The sequence below is a fragment of the Panthera tigris genome, chromosome A2 (genome assembly GCF_018350195.1).
Source record: "Panthera tigris isolate Pti1 chromosome A2, P.tigris_Pti1_mat1.1, whole genome shotgun sequence".
Classification (NCBI taxonomy): Eukaryota; Metazoa; Chordata; class Mammalia; order Carnivora; family Felidae; genus Panthera; species Panthera tigris.
This window is the reverse complement of record NC_056661.1, coordinates 77739021-77755806: the sequence shown is the minus strand read 5'-3', so window position 1 is coordinate 77755806 and position 16786 is coordinate 77739021. Positions and strand designations below refer to the sequence as shown.

Sequence of the window (16786 nt, the reverse complement as noted above, 5' to 3'; positions counted from 1 at the left end):
GATTTTTCAAAAAGACAGTAGCATGTGATCATGCTTTGAAAATTATTCATTAAAAAAAACTAAATATAAATGTTCTACTTTTTAAACACTTAGTGAAATGTTCAGGGTATTAGCATTATGTAGACATTATAGAAAAGTGTTTGTCTTAGGGCTACTGGTTGGCTCAGTCAAGCATCCAGCTCTTGATTTCGGCTCAGGTCACGATCTCAGTTTGTGAGTTTGAGCCCCACATTGAGCTCTGGCTGTCAGTGCAGAGCCTGCTTGGGATTCTCTCTCTCTCTGTCCCTCCCCACCTTGTGCGCGCTCTCTCTCAAAATAAATCAACTTTTTAAGTGTTTATCTTAATGACATTTATTCAACAAACATTTGAGTGTGTACTGTGTGCTGAATGCAGGAAGCAGGGATGAATAAAACACCATCCTACACCATAGGACATAGATCTATGGATTGCAAGTGCTAGTTTAGAAATACACTCAATACTTGTGGAGCCCAGAAGGGCATGTGGAGTTAAGGATGGCAGATAAGCGAGTTGTTGAATGCTTCTTGGAGGCATTATCACCTAATCACCTAAAATGTGTTAGCCAGAGGAAGGCATTCTTGGCTGAGAGGTCAGCATGAGCAAAGGCAGAAAACTGTGTATTGTGAATATGTGTGCGTGAATGTAAGGTAGAGCAAGTCAGTGATGCTGGCACAGAAAATTAAAAGCAAAACATGAGGCCATCTGTGTAGCATGGGCCAGATCAGAGTTTTGTGGGTTAGGCTGGATTCTGAGCATTATCCTGGAGGCTAGAGGGAGTTTCAAATGTTTTAAGCAGGGGACTAAAGCTATTGGATTTTGTTATAAATATACTCTGGTCATAGAATGGGAGGGAGAGGGTCTGGGATAGGAAAACTCGTTATATTTTTTGTATTGTTTCAGGAAGAGATTCGCAAGTCTGAAATGAGAGTTAGAGGGAAGACATATAATATTTAGTATGTAGATCAACAGGACTGTGAGTCTGATCACATGTGGGGTAATGGAGTGGGAAGTCTCATTTGGGTGGGTGGTTGAACCCCCAAATTAGGTAGAAATCCAGGAACATGATAAGTTTGGACCTGCTGTATTTGAGTAGGTCTCTGGGTGGGAATGCATCACAGGTAGAAAAATTCAGAGGTCTGGGCTAGAGATCAATGCATGGAGGCTTTAGTAGATAGGGGATAGCTGAGACCATGAGAATGGCTGAGATCAGCCAAGATGAATGTGGAGTTAAATGGGATAGGACATTTAAAAGGTAAGTGTGTGAATAAGAGCCCAGGGAAGAGAAGGGAGACATCATATTACAACAGAGGACAAAGGAGTAGTTTTAAGGAATGAATTATTAGTGGCAAATACAGAAGAGATCCTCTGATGAGATCAGAAGTAAACACACTCAGTTGGCAATCAAGAGGTCACTGTATGAGGGACGAGAACCAGAGGGGGGTGGGAAAAGTGAGGCGGTAAATGTGCACAGCTTGAGAACTCTGGATCTGAATGGAAGAAGGGAGCGTAGAGCTGATGTTAACGAGATTTACGTTTCCTAAAAGGAAGAAACAGGAACATGTTTGCTCCTGAAGAGGAAGGAATAGAAACTGAGAGGTTGAAGATAAGAATTGTTTTTTTCCCAAGCTTAGAAATCTGGTAGGAATCTTCAGGCTACTCAGGAAGACCGCATCAGAATCAAACTTGTAGCCAGTTCGTGCATCAGGACTGTTCATAAGCACAGTAACTAATCCATCTTCGTTAAAACCTATGCCTTCCCTAAGTTTTAAGTCAAAGAAGTAAGAGCTCAATAGCCAATTACAGGATAAAATAAAATTTGTTGTCAATCAAAGAATGATACTGCTTTTTCTGGGATGAATATAAATCAATATAAACGAAGAGTGTATTTTTCTGTGGAGACTATGCTACAGACTGGCAGAAAAGTGACCTGGCAGCTTATACTACTCACCAAGAGAGCAGCACAAGCCCTGAAAAGTGGTAAAAGTTCCATGTCCCTTATGAATACTAATTAAGTCACCAAGAGTCCTTTGTACCAGTAAAGTGAAGGCTTGGCCACCCATGTGATAGCATACAGGCAAAATTCCTGATCATCAAGGACCCCCTTTTATGTTAATTAAAAAAATTTTGGTGAAGTTGGTAATTTGATTCTAAAATTCCTTTCAAGAGCGTATTTCTCTTTGCTGGAATAACGCAAACAAATATTTTAATAAATAAGTTTTAATAGAATGAAGAACTGTGAACCAAATAAAGATGGAGTTGTCTCTAGGGAACAGATATCTTCGAATAAAACAATAATTTAAAACAAGGTGAGAAGAACCCGAATACAAGAGAGAGGACTGATTTTAATTGGCTGCAGAATGCTTTGGTTGCTTTAAAAAAAAAAAAAAAAAAGTAAATCTTAACATTCAAGACAAAACACACTCAAAAACGTATTTAAAGGCTTGAACACTTGGGCCTGTGTCAGTGGAAGGGATGTTTGTAGCAAGCTAATAAAATCAAGACTTTTTTAAATCTAAATTATTCCTTCCCTTCATTCATCAAGTCAACAAATATTGACTGAGGGCCTGGTAAAGGACATCAAACCTTTGGCAATACACAGGTGCTTTTTAATCAGTCTGTATTCGTCCATGCGTGCTCAGACCCTGAGTTCCTCCTCTTGCAGGCTGGCCTGAGTCCATGGTCTCCTCTGCCCTCTTTGAGGCTCACACCCTTCACTGATGCTGCCTCCTGCTGACCTCCTGGTCACTTCTCTTCATTCACTGAACATGTCGGTGCCTGACCTAGCTTTCCTCTCTACTTCAACTTCTGCCGTCCTCCTGGATGATTTTAATGTCCACCATCCCACCCAACTGTCCTTTCAGGTTTCCTGTTCTCGTTTGGTCTCATGGTCTTCATTTAGCCACTGCAAGATCACACTCCACCATGACCTTGTTCCTCTCTGATCACTAATCCACACATCCTGGTCTGAGACTAGTGTTTCCTGTCCTTCCAAACCTGCTTGTTCCAGCAACTCCCAGCAGCCCAGATCTGTTATCAGACTATCCATCAGGTTCCTTACTGTCTTCCCAATGCTCTGTGTAGCCCTCATGTCCTTACCTATCCACAGTTTAAATATGTAGGACCACTGTTTCAGCAGTTATTCAATTAACATCCCTTTGATCAAACTCATCTGGCAAAACAGCAAGTATCTCCATTTTCTCTGTACCCAGGCATCGGGGTGCTACTATGGAGGGGAACAACAAAGATCACAACAGGCAAATTAAACTTTAAATTCTCAGTCACCAAATAGGTGGGTCCTCCATACCATTCTATCATCCTGCTGTACATTTGGTCACTTCATTCTCCACAAAAACCATTTTAAAACCTTTTTCAAAAGTCCAGTCTCCTTTGGTCTCTGACTTTAACGAGGAAACCGAAGCCTGCATGTGCACCTATCCCCTTCTCCTTCTTTCTAGAATAGAAGCACCCCACCCCTTCCTTGTGAAAGCCAACCAGTTTCTCCACAGGCACTTTGGACCCCATCCTCTTCCAACCTTGTATGGAACCCAAAAGCATCACTGATTCCTTTTGGCTCTCTTATCTTTAACTTCTCCCTCTTGCCCGGGTCCTTTTTAGAAAGTAAAGCAGTAGCTAAAACGGGAAAGGGAGACACATTGTTGCTTCATTCTCTCCTTTTCATGTCCAAAATTCAAAGTTTTGTAAGATAGCTTCTTTCTGCCATGTGCTGCTTCAGCTGCTGTGGAGGGAATGTTTGCAAGCCACTGGTATTTCCCGGTTAAATTCGGTCGATGCTTTTAATCCCTCACTCTACTTGGTCTCTCAGCAGCATTCCGTACTGTGCCGAAAAACTCCCTTCTTCCTTTACTCCTCCTGGTTTTCCTCTCATCTCTTCAGCTACCACTTGTCAGTCTCCTTTGCCTTCTTACCTTCTGCCACTTAACTTTTGTAGCGTTCCTCTGGTTTTTCCCTCAGTTTTCTTTTCCTTGTACTCTACAGCAGGTTGGCATATTTTCTACTTTAAAGGGCCATAAAGTAAAATCATTGGGCTTTGCAGGGTACAAAGTCTGTCTTTAGCAACTTCTCAACTCTGTTATGGTAGCGTGAAAGCGGCCATAAACAAGAATTAGACTAATGGGCATGGCTTATTCCAAAAGCCTCTGTTTACAAAAACAGACGGGCTGGATTTTGCATGTGGTGTGCCAGGCCATATTTTATATGCTTCCTAGTGAGGTACCCTTTCACGTGTCCCCAAATCTGTATATCCAGCTACCTAACATCCACATCTAAGTGTCTCTATAGCATCTCATGAAAGATCTTAACCTAGAAATTCTGCCCTTTCCCTCCAGATCTGGTCTCTCTCCAGTGTCCTTAATAAGAGGCACTGCCATTCAGATGGTTGCACAAGGCAGAAAATAGAGGAGTACCTAAAAGAGGGTAAGTCTAGAAATGGCCATTATTTGAAGCACACAGTCAAATTTAACATTTCGCTAATAGAGCTAAACTTTATTTCCATGTTAATTACATGTTTATATTTGATGTTGTATACATATTAGAATTAACATACAACTTGGGAGAAAAGCTGAGCGTTCTCCACTGAATGGGTTAAAAAGGAATGTAAAACTACAAAATACTTGTTTAAGTGCTGAATTCTAAATTATGGCAAACAGAACAATAATTACCTTGCCATTTTTCTCTTTCTGGTTTTCCAAGATGAATTTTGTTATAAAATATTTTTCATAACAATTTATTTCAAGAAAGGAAATAAGGGATTAAAACCATTTGACTTTAAGTATAGAGTACAAATAAAGAGTCTTAACACAGAACTCCTATCTTCTATTTAAAATACAAATACTTCATGATAGTATGAATTGAGAGGGATTAACTGATGTCAACTGCAAATCTAAGGACCTAAGCAAACCCATACATGCCATTTGCTTTTGTCTGGAAGAGTTAGACTGATTGAAAGGTGACACACAGTGGAATCCTATTTGAGAACTATGTTAACCATTTGCTACTGAGAATGGGGATGGCCAAATACTAAGTGCTTAGTGACAAATTCAGACTCATTGGTTCCAAGTGGCTAAAAGAATTAATCATTCCACCTCTTCTACAATCTACGGCCATGTACAAGTGTAGATTTTTTAAAAGTAAAACTCCAGCTACTCTGAAACTGCTGAAAGTCCCAGCACACAAAGAATACTGTTTATAGTAGAATTCCCATGTTTAAAGAAAACCAAACTTATGGATGGTTTATCCAAGTTGTTATTTGGTAATAAATATGGTTTTTTAAATTCTCTAACCCCCATCACATTTTGTGAAGAAAGTTGTGTTCTTCTTAATATTACTAATTTTTAGATACATTTAAAAGAATCAGCTTAAAACTATTTTCCACCAGGAATTACAGGATGAAAACTCTTAATAAAAGTAAATAATGCTTATTGTTCTCATTAAACAAGGGTTTAGAATCATCTGCAAAAACCATGTTCTTTTTAATGATGTTTATAGGAGACATTTAACAGACTTCTACTTCGATTATTCCACTGATAAATACCTTCTCATGTAACTGTTTAGGACAGATGATTTATGGCTTTTCAGTATTTAAAATTTCACATTTAATGTCATGTTAAAGCTTTCAGAAATCAGTCTTCCAAGATGAGATGTTTAAATAAAAGAAAGGATAAAAGAGACAAACTCCTTATCAACAAAGCTTCCTCCCTTCCCCGAACTCAACATTTCTCTTATACTTCAAGGCACGCTCCTCTTCTTAGACCCCAGGGGTCAACAAACTTTTTCTGCAAAAGGGCCAGGTAATAAACATTTCAGGCTTTGTGGGTCATATGGTCACTATGTAACTACTTGACTTCTGTGCTGCCCTGAGAAAGCAGTCATAGACATAGGTATTTACAAAAATAGCAGTCTGAATTTGGCCTGCAGGCCTTAGTCGGCCTCCTGCCTTAGAACAACAGATATAAATAAAACAGAATCATTAAAAAACCAAACCTGGTCTCTAGTCAGATGACAGACTCAGAATCTAGCAGTTAATCACTCTAAAACATTTTGATGTTGAATGCTTTGCTTTGCATGTAGCCAACTTACTATTTTTGGTTAAGACTTTTCTATTCAAACTTATTATTTATGGAGGGATTCAGTTTAATAAATGATGTCCATACAATTTAATATTCAATTTAATTTTTAAAAAAACTTAATGAAAAATATAACAGAATCAAAACATTTAAAATAAGTACACTCACTACCCATTCCAGTAATTCATTTCAGTCATATCAACTATAGAATAGGAAAAATAAATTCCGAAGTGTAATTACTTTAAAATACACTACTTCCACTTTTGTTAATATTTTACATTTATGTATATATTCTGTAGTGGAAGCAGAAATTCTCTCTAAAAACATCTCCTTAAAATCTTGAGGTGCATGTTAGAGCCACAGGCAATATCTGACATATAAAATTGCAGTACAGGCCTTCAAATTTGGCATTTCACTGGTACAATACAATGACCAACATATATAATCACTGTACAGTGCCTAGACATTCCAGTAAGAACCATTATTTTCTTTAATGTAGAATGATTAATACATATTCTACAAGGGGCAGTGAGGTTAGTAATTCTATAGGGTATGTCCTGACATAACTTTCAAATTGTACAATAACACAAACAACTCGTTAAGGCCATGTTTTATTTGCTGATTAATGGACAAAAGGCAATGTAATTTATTTTCAAGTATTTTCTTGAAAGTCTGTGCTCATAAAAATCATGAAAAGTTGGAAAGACTGTTAAATCACTGAAACTTTAAATATATCTTACACAATCTTGTTTGTACAAAAATACAAGTTAAATATAAACATAAAGCAATCAATGATAATTTTATGCAAATCTGTTTTATGTGATCTTCAGTTATATATAAAAGTTTCTGGGTTCGGTTATTTGTGAAAAGATCAATACCAGATAGAATTACTATCTATTGGCAAAGGGCCCTAAAAAGCTTACTTATCATTAATCTTTTACATGGTTAAGTGCATTTCCTAATTTGAGATCACCTAAACACTGGAAAAAAACAAAAAATGAAAGGGCAGTATGTCCATAAACCAACAAATAATTTGGCTGTAATGTATCATAAAACACAAAGAAACCCCCCACATCTGTACAATAAACATGATTACATACTCACACGCCGGTGCACACGTGCATGCATGCACATGTACACACACACGCAGGCGAGCACGCACACCCAGTCATAAACCCTAATGAGGCGCTACTTCCAGTTCGATATTCAGCTCTGCATTTTTTCTGATTTCATCAAATGAATAGCTTTTTGTCACCTTCCCATTCTTGAAGACAGTATGGAGAAGATCCTGCACAAATATAATAAGACTAAAATGTAACCGTTATATCAGACGATCAAGCAAAATAAGTTAAGGCTTTGAGGAGTCAGACTCACTAGTCAAATACAGAGATGTTTGATGGCATTCAAATTATGAATGTTTACACGCAGTGCTGGTGGAGCAGGCGGAAAGCATGGCACTATCTAAAATGGCTATGTAGAAATATTTAGCTTTTATATAAAGCAATAATCTAAATATTCGTAAAAGTTTTCCTTGAAGGGAAAACACGAAAACGGTAGCTGATCCTTCTCTTTATTTTTCCAGGTGGAAGATGCTTATTGCTTGGTTGCCCAGAAGAATCATGGCTGTTGCTGATAATTATGACTGACAGTGAGCAAGGAAAGCCTGCCAGGCCTTCCCTTGTTCCTAGACAACAGACTCAACACTGATTAAACTTACAACCCTGGAATTTAATAAATTTCCTAGTCACTGAGTTTTGGACTTAGAACAACAACAAAAAAACATAAAAAAAAAAGAAACCAAACCAGAAACAGAAGTAAGTATTGGCTTCTTGATGAATGCTCAATGACGGATTTAAAAACTCGGTGTATATTCCAGAAGTTACTGATACACATAATCCATTTGATCGATGCAAGGGTAACAACAGTCAACTGAGAAAACTGAATTCCCTTTTAAGTCTGAGAAAGCCACTTTCGTCTCCCTAAGAAATTGTCTGCCCTTGGTTTCCTTTGAAAAATCGACAGATGTAATCTGTTGTGCCTAAGTTTTCCATCAAGATTGAGGTGCATAACCTTTTCTTTCATAAAGTTAAATATCATCAAGGAATGGTGGTTCCTATTCTTAAAATGCCTAGATGATTATAACTGATTACTGCCTCAGATGTTCTAGGGTGTCATTTACATACTCTTGAAATCAATGCATTTTAAAGCCATTGTTGGGGCTTTGTCTACACTGACTTTATCAGTCCATCTGGACACACTCACTCGGCAAACTCTCAGTAGCTACAAGAGTTCAGTGAATGCTACTCAACGACCTGAACAACAGGCTATATTGAAAAGTTTGTTTAGGAACTTATTTTTCATTAAATACAGAAAAATGTTCAGTTCTAGCTCAAAACTTAGTATCACATATACCATAAGTAGAATATCTGAAATGGTATAAAGAATCTACAGTGATAAATTAGTGTTTTATGTTTGGAGCAGTTTTCCTCTAAAAATGAGTTTTTTTCAATCCAGCAGCTAAAATACATTTTGTAGCTTCTGAGTTCACAAATATAAGTGTATTTTTTATGTTGAAGAGCATCAGATCATATGGACCACTTAAGCATACCATAAACTTTTCCAGTTTGGTTGACTTGAATCCGAAAACTTGGTTTAATGTAGGTTTCACCTATTATTATTATTATTATTATTATTATTATTATTATGTAATCAGAATCCAGTCATAATGTTTTCACATCTTATATTAAGATAACATAATCTGCTTTTGTAGCCCAGAATTGCTGTGAGAAGCACAGGAGACTACAGAAAACCATCTCAACTGGATTCTGTTAAGTTTTTAAAAAATGGGATTATCTTTCAACACCTTAGAATTTGGATAGCCCTTCCTTTATTAAATTACCAGTTTTACAACATAAATAGCTTCCTTTAAGTATTTTTAGCCGTTCCTTTTCAGAAAGGACTTGCTGCCAAGTTGGCACTGACAGTACGGTGGAGTACACGAGGGCTTGCTGAAGTTCATCAGCCACTACCCTGCTGCTCACTGTGTGGATGAACTTTTGCTTTTTTATGAAATGTCCTAGTTTGTCACCCATTGTATGCACAGTTCTTATTTATGATCTAGCTCCTTCTTGGTTTTCATTTTATTTTGGTTGCTAGGTTAGCAACCGCACACGTTTTATAGCAAAAGTACTTTGTCCTTCAATAAAAAAACGTTCTGGAGATACTTTAAAAATGCAACATAAGAGCCCGCTTTCATAAAATGGAAGATCAGCAAAGATAACATACATGACCATATTCCTCAAGGTCTCCTTTTCCTTCCTCAAGTGTAACAAAATTCCCTGCTGGTGTCCTATGTAAAGATAATCGGCCCTTTTTGGATCTTTTGTTGGGATCAGCAACGGGGTCCTTGAAGACATTAATCTGGAAGAAAGAGAAATAAAAGACTAATCAGGAATGTTATTCCCATTAAAGAACAAAGTTTATACATAATTTATATATAAACCTAAGGCACTTTATTGGTATAACTAAACGAATCCACATCGGGCTTTTAGAAACAGAACTCTAGTCTCTGTTGGAAGACAGAGTCCTCTGTTAGGGAAAAGGGTTATGAACAAAATTGAAGTCTTGAATATCCTTTCTAACATTCCAGTATAGCACATGCAGGCTACTGGGAAAAGAAAACAAAAAAAAAAACTATGTCAACTGTATTATATAATCTGTGGCAAGGGAACTAAGATTTTTACTAAGGTAAAGGCTTCCATTCCATACTCCATAACTTTTCCTTTTGTTACCTTTTACTTTATTCCTTGTTACTATGAAAAGCAAAGACCTAGAGAACCTGAGGAGAACACAAGGTTTGTTTAAAGAGCAGAAAGGTAGGAGGCCAACATAATAGAAGCAAGGAGTGATGCTCTGGAGGAGAAGCAGATGAATCAACTCCAAGGTTCCAAAGACAGAGGTGAGGAAAGCAAGGAACCAACCCAGAACCCAGGTGTTCTGAAGAATTCTTAATATCTCCCACTCCCACCTTTGGATCCATAGAGTCTCAAGAGCCTACAAAGATCCTTGTTGTTCAGCTGCCTGAATCAGGCAGCTTGGGGTCCTGTTCTAAGGCTATTAGAACAGGATTCTGGTATCACAACTCCCACTCCATGCTCCACCTTCCTAAAACACTGATGGTGCTTACACACCTGCTTATCTTTCATATATGATGGCTGGGTTAGCTGACATTCCCCTTCAAAATGGTCAACTTTTTGACTCTAATACTGAACCAGTGGGCAATGACTGGCCTGCATTACTTCTCAAATAATCATCTTTTTCCTCCTTTCTCCAAGTCATGTCATTTTTTTTTTACCTAAGATCTCTTTTCTTTCCTTGCTTTGAGTCAAGGTCAGTGGTACCTGACAACATAGTTTAGGACATATCCTTTGACTACTGCATTCAGTAACTGCATTCTACCTGACACATAAAGAAGGTACTAACACAAGAGTAAAAGTTGAAGGACATACCCCAAGGCCATTGGTTACAACATAGCTACACTTGAAGGAACAATTCAACAGATCTCTTGTTAACTTCTGTAGCAAAGCTCCACCAGAACCGAAAGCAATGTTTTCAATACTCCATTTTTTTTGCTTCATGCCTTCTACAATCTAGAAGATCAAAAAACACTAAGTAATTTGAAAGAGGAAGGAGGTTATTTCCCCCGGGTCATAGTTATGAATAAAGTAAAACATCCTGGAGCCATTTTATAACACCATACACAGTGAAGAGTAAGGCCTACAGAGTTATAGTCCACATTTTCTCTTTCAAAAGACCTACCCACCTTCAAAAATGCCGGGCTGAGGTGTAAGTGCAGAAGGAGGATTTCATTCAGAGCTCCTGAATTTGTTGTGTTGTCACTGTGGCTGTGGTTAGGGTCGGGGGAATGAAGGAAATGAGGGAATGAGAAGTAACTGGTGATAAGACAGGTAAGGTCTTGTGCCGGAAATCTACATGAACACAAATGTGTTGACAGCTGCCAGGGAGACAGTGGAGGACCACTCGTGTGTTTGCTCAGGAGAGCTGGGTTGTGTACGGGGTGACCTCCTGGGGGTATGGCTGTGGAGTCAAGGATTCACCTGGTGAATTGTGTCTAACACAAAAGAGATTTTTGCCTCTTTACTGAAATAAGTGGATTCATTCTGGTACACAAGAACCCCAGAGTGGGGTTATACCATCAACTTCATGACATGTCACAGGGAAGACTGACCATGAAGAGCCAAGTTCAAAAGTGAGGCTGACAATGAGAGAAGTTTGAAGTTAAACAGATTTTTCATTGTGTCAAAATTAAGGCATCTACTATATGTAGGAAGCAAAACCATACGGTTCCTTTTCCTACTTCGGAAAACTTATTTTGAGCCCCCTTCAGGATGAAGAAAGCAGGTATTACCCTTTATGTAAACCAACACACAAGTGCATCTGCATTAACACAAACTGGCACTGGTGAAACCTTGGTCAGGGATGAATAAAGAGTACCTGTCTCAATATTTAACTCCTTGTTTGTAAAGTTAAAAAAAAAAGTTCAAGTTTTAAACTCAGTCTCAACTTAAAAAAATGCACTTGCATTCTCAGCATTTAAAAAAAAAAAAAGGAAAGGAAACTTTGGTTTTTAAAGGGAAGTTCAAATACCTGACTGAACCACCTGACTTTTAAAGAGCTGAATGCCAGGTCTGAGCCATGAGAAGAGCTAATGGGTTTTCTGACAATGGCACAGGTCCCTGCCCATGATGTTTCATCTGAAAGAGGGTGAAATGTGGGTGACAGCACCTGCTAAACCGGCTAAAATGCAGGTATGGGTAACAGTTCTTAACTGATGATGAAGTAAGAAACCCTTACATTAGCTAAGGAGACAACAGCTATTAAAAAAATGCCCGCTGAGATTTCTATACTTAGGTCTTCCTCCTCATTGTGGACTTTATGCCTTCCTTCCTTCTCACATGGAAGCCCCTAATGTCCCAACACCAAATCAGAGGAGTTTGGGGAGTTTCCACTTTTCTTAGGTAAAGCGGTTTGGGAGAGCTGGGTGGAAAAAACCTCATTTCTGTAACTGCAAGCGATCTATTCCAGAAACCTCATTCTGGAACTTTACATGCACATCACCACAGAAACAGTTTGTTATATGCAATAGTTCTTTCTTTTATATGGATCTTTTGGAACACAAACTATTTACAGTTTGGATACTGCCCTTACTCTCACCACACCAAATTCTTGCAAACAGAAAAATCCTTTAATAAACTTGTGTTATGAAAATGGATACCATCTGAGGCTGATAGACGTTAAAATATCAGTGGTTTTACGAGAGTAGTCTAAATTATAATATCAAATGACAGCCTTAATTTTTATGGAGTATTTTAGGTATTTGTTAAAATGAAATAATAGCTCTTTAAAAGCTTATTTGGGGGAAAAAGAGGCAAAAGTTTTAAGATAATAGAACACTGTTTGGCTAAATCTAACAGTAACAGTGATGACAGTTAATGTTTAGAAGAGGTGATAAACCATTTTATACTTTTTAAGAAAGCATACATTAATACCATTCAAGTTTTATAATAAATTGTCAAGTATGTGCAGCTCCATTCCAATAAAACACACCTACTTAAGCAGTGTCAAAATGTTTTGTTTTATATACAAGGAAATGTTGTTTAGCATTTTGTTTCATGCTGACGCTTCTTCAGGCTCATCATCAAGGGTGCCCAATTAAGGACAGAGAGTAGTTAAGTGTGGTATGGCTGATACACCTAGACCTTAACTCACTAGTACAGCTGCCTGTTGAAACATGGGTTTGTTTGCACCAGTCCACTTATACACAGATTTTTTTTGATAAATACAGTATAGTACTATAAATGTATTTTCTCTTCCTTAATTTTCTTAATATTTTACCTAATATTTTTTCTAATAAAATATCTATTATATATAATTATATAAAAGAAATATTTCTTTTGTCTAGCTTACTAGGAATACAGTATATAATACAGTACATAATACATATATACATGTTAATCAACTGTTGATGTTACTGTAAGGCTTCTGGTCAATGGCATTCTTCTAGGAGTTAAGTTTTGGTAGAGTCAAAAGTTATACATGGATTTTTTTACTGTGTGGGATATAGGGGACTGTCCATGACCCTAACCCCTGCGCTATTCAAGGGTCAACTGCGTTTATTACAAACTTTAAGCAATTAACAGAAAAGACATATGCTATCATTATGCTTTTCACATTTATGAAAAGAATCACAACTATGTTTAAATCATTAATGTGCTATTTATCAAACCAATAAAGAGCTTAATTATAAGGATTGCCTTATTGGACCTTTAATATAAAACACATACCTCTTGTAGAGTATTAATATCTACTCCATCCCCTTGAATAATTCTAAGATAAGGTGGTAGCAACTTGTAGCCCTTTGAGTTCTCAGTAATAGGGAACTTCTTACCCAGAATATCCAAAACCTGTAGGGGAAAATACACATACAACACAAAATAACAAACTCAAAAAAAGTGTGAAAAGGTTTCAAAGTTAAAAAAAAAAAAAAAAAAAAAAAAAAAGGACTTTGCTGGGGCGCCTGGGTGGCTCAGTCCCAACTCTTGGTTTCTGCTCCGGTCACGATCTCATGGTTCATGAGATTGACCCCACATCTGGAGAGAGAGTAATATTTACCATAGGGTTTTCACAGAGATTATATGACATAGCTTAAGTAAAGCACCTAACACAATATTTTTCTAGCAATAGGCATCAAATAACTTGTTCTTATTAATGATTTTTGAAGAAGGCAAACCAAGTCCTAAACACTAAAAAAAACCAAAACAACAATGCTCTACTGAGGATCAACAGTATCTCTAAAGAATCACTACCTGAAAAGTATTTTTGAATTCTTTTTATTCCACATCACCTTCCACATATTTCTTTTGCACTAAAAACTTCAAAGGTATAGCAATGACTTGTAGTAAAGAAAAAACACAAACTTGGTAACCAAAGCACAGGATTAATACTATTAATTTTCAAGGTAAGCAGAAAATATCTGTTCAACAGTATTATCTATTCGACAGTACATAAATAACCCAGAACTGTGGGTATCGTTTTTCTGTTACTAATGTGTGGCCTTGGACAAATTTATTACTCTCCCTGAGCTGCAACTCTAAAATAAGGGGCCTGGTCCAGAAATGGTTCTGAAATGTCATGTGCATAAATGAAACTACAACAGTATTGATACAGTGGGTCCACAGGCATTTTAATAATCAAGTTATGTATTAAAATTTACCTTTAATACAGTGTCCAGAGGATTTCCAGAATCAGGTCTGATTATTAGTGGTGCCTCTGTACTTCTTGACAGTATTAAATGTCTTAGATCTTCACCCCATATTTTTTCACATGCATTGTAAATGTCATAGCTATCGCTGACCACAGATACAGGCACTGATGAAAACTGTGTTACTATATGTTCAAAAGCATCTTTTTCACGGTCTTTCCCCCAAGCTGTTATGGTACTAGAAAACAAAATGAAAATACAGATTTACTTAAGCAGACACATTATCTATTCCTAAATCATATCTGATGTACTACATACTTCTAATACCATCAACACTGCAAAGGTGAGATTTAGTTTACTGAATGCATGTAATAAGGATCATCGACTATTTGGGCCAAACCACCCCTTGGCTGATGTTTAATACTATCAGGAATCTTATTCCTGTCTCATAGTTATTTTAACTCCTATTTTCAACCAACTTTTTGTTTTCGTTTTTTTTGTATTCCTAAACCTACTCATTTAAAATCAGTTAACTAGGGGGTGCTTGGCTGGCACAGCTGGAAGCCTACAACTCTTGACCTCAGGGTTGTGAGTTTGAGCCCCACGCTGGATGTAGAGTTCACTTAAAAAATACAATAAAATTGGGGCGCCTGGGTGGCTCAGTCGGTTGAGCGTCTGACTTCAGCTCAGGTCATGATCTCACAGTCCGTGAGTTAGAGCCCCGCGTCAGGCTCTGTGCTGACTGCTCGGAGCCTGGAGCCTGTTTCGGATTCTGTGTCTTCCTCTCTCTCTGACCCTCCCCTGTTCATGCTCTGTCTCTCTCTGTCTCAAAAATAAATAAACGTTAAAAAAAATTAAAAAAAAAAAATACAATAAAATTAGTTGACTAAAACAAGCAGCTACTGAATGCACTCTGTACATTATGCCAAGATGTGAGAAACAATGAACACATACTCCCGTTATTTTGCTACGTAACGCAAGGACCTGCTCCCTTCTGTGAGCTTTCAAAACCATATACCAATAATAGCAGGGACATACACTAGTCTTTTTTATCTTTAAAACTCCTATACTTAAAGGCAACTACTTAGGCAGTTATTTATACTATACCACACATACATACATACAGCCAACCAACCCTTTACCTGTTATATCTTCAAATGGCCAGTAACAGGCAGTCATTTATTTCATCTATAAAGTTAATATATGCCCAGGGAATGTAAGAATTTTAATACTTAGTTTGAGCAAAACATAATTATGATGGGAAGTAAGATGTGAGTTTCTATTAGGCAAAAACCGTTACAGTGATTTTCACAATGTCCTCAATAATAGTTCTTACTGAATAATTATTTGTAACAAGTACTTCTTGATTAATATAAATCATTTAAAAAATTCTTAAATAGAATCTAATAATGTTGAAAAACTTTTACCAATTCTTCATGCCCAGCAATTTTTCCTTCTCCCTAGTTTTCTAGTCTTCTCCTCTACCCCATCCATTTTGCTAAGTAAAGTAATGGAAAGAGAGCCCATTTCACTTATTATATAACCCCATGTAGGTATAAGTTTATCTCAGAACTGTTTGAAGAGTCATACTAATTTATATTTGAAACTGTTATTTTATTATTTTCCTAAAGGACTGGGGTAGACTATTTTCCCTTGCTGTCAATGATACACTGATGATAACAGAGCATGTACACTTCAGGGTTATAAAGAGCCAGCTACCCAGAGACTACTCTTATCTGAAACAGAGAGATAGTCTATTTACATAAAACTCATTTTAGAGTGAACACTCTTCTTAACAACTCCAGAGGCTGCTAGTAGTTATGATGCCAACTCCCGACTTTATGCCAACGTCTGCAGGCTGAAGGGAAAATTCAGATGCAAAGAAAACCCCCTTCTGTCAACTACTATTGTCCTCTTAATAAGGATGGAGAGAATTAAGCTCAATACCGATGCCAGAGAGCTTTGTAATGTAATAATGACCTCCTACAGGTAGAGCTCCTTGACTACACAGTTCTGTTTCACCAGCAATGCACTGATACAGTCATCTAACTCTGCTGTTTGTATTGTCTAGCAAAGTTCATTTTCAGTCTTTACCTTACTTCCTTTCTCTGGCACTTGAACTTTCCTTTTTCATGACTTCAGTGACCTCTCTCTCATTTTCATTTATTTATTTTTTCCTATTTCTATGGTTCCTTTACAGTCCCCCTCAGAGGTCATGTTCTCCTTCAATCCAACATAGGCTCTGACCTGCACACTTGCTTTCCTCTATACAACTCCCTGTGTGAAAAATATTCAAAGCTTTTAAAAAATCCCCTCATGGTAAGGGTTTCCAGAATCTGTCCCTTAGTCCAGGTTTTTCTTCTGGACTCCAGATCTACTTGTTAGGCAGGGAGATGATTACCT

The 16786-nt window shown here is 37.4% G+C and overlaps 1 protein-coding gene and 1 long non-coding RNA gene across 2 annotated transcripts in view; one reads left to right on the top strand and one right to left on the bottom strand.

Annotated features, from left to right (window-relative positions):
* Positions 1-2389: 2389 nt before the first annotated feature.
* The window catches only part of NAMPT (nicotinamide phosphoribosyltransferase), a 41231-nt gene continuing 26834 nt past the window's right edge, over positions 2390-16786 (bottom strand). The window contains exons 7-11 of the mRNA XM_042964512.1: positions 14396-14621; positions 13467-13586; positions 10611-10751; positions 9388-9522; positions 2390-7390 (exon numbers count right to left, since the gene is read on the bottom strand). Coding sequence (XP_042820446.1) covers positions 7280-7390; positions 9388-9522; positions 10611-10751; positions 13467-13586; positions 14396-14621 — 733 coding nt within the window. The 3' untranslated portion in view covers positions 2390-7279. The remainder of the gene's footprint in view (positions 7391-9387; positions 9523-10610; positions 10752-13466; positions 13587-14395; positions 14622-16786) is intronic.
* On the top strand, positions 4368-8015 carry LOC122233120. The gene is made up of 2 exons (XR_006210587.1): positions 4368-4453; positions 7685-8015. It is a non-coding gene; the product is annotated as an uncharacterized LOC122233120 (long non-coding RNA).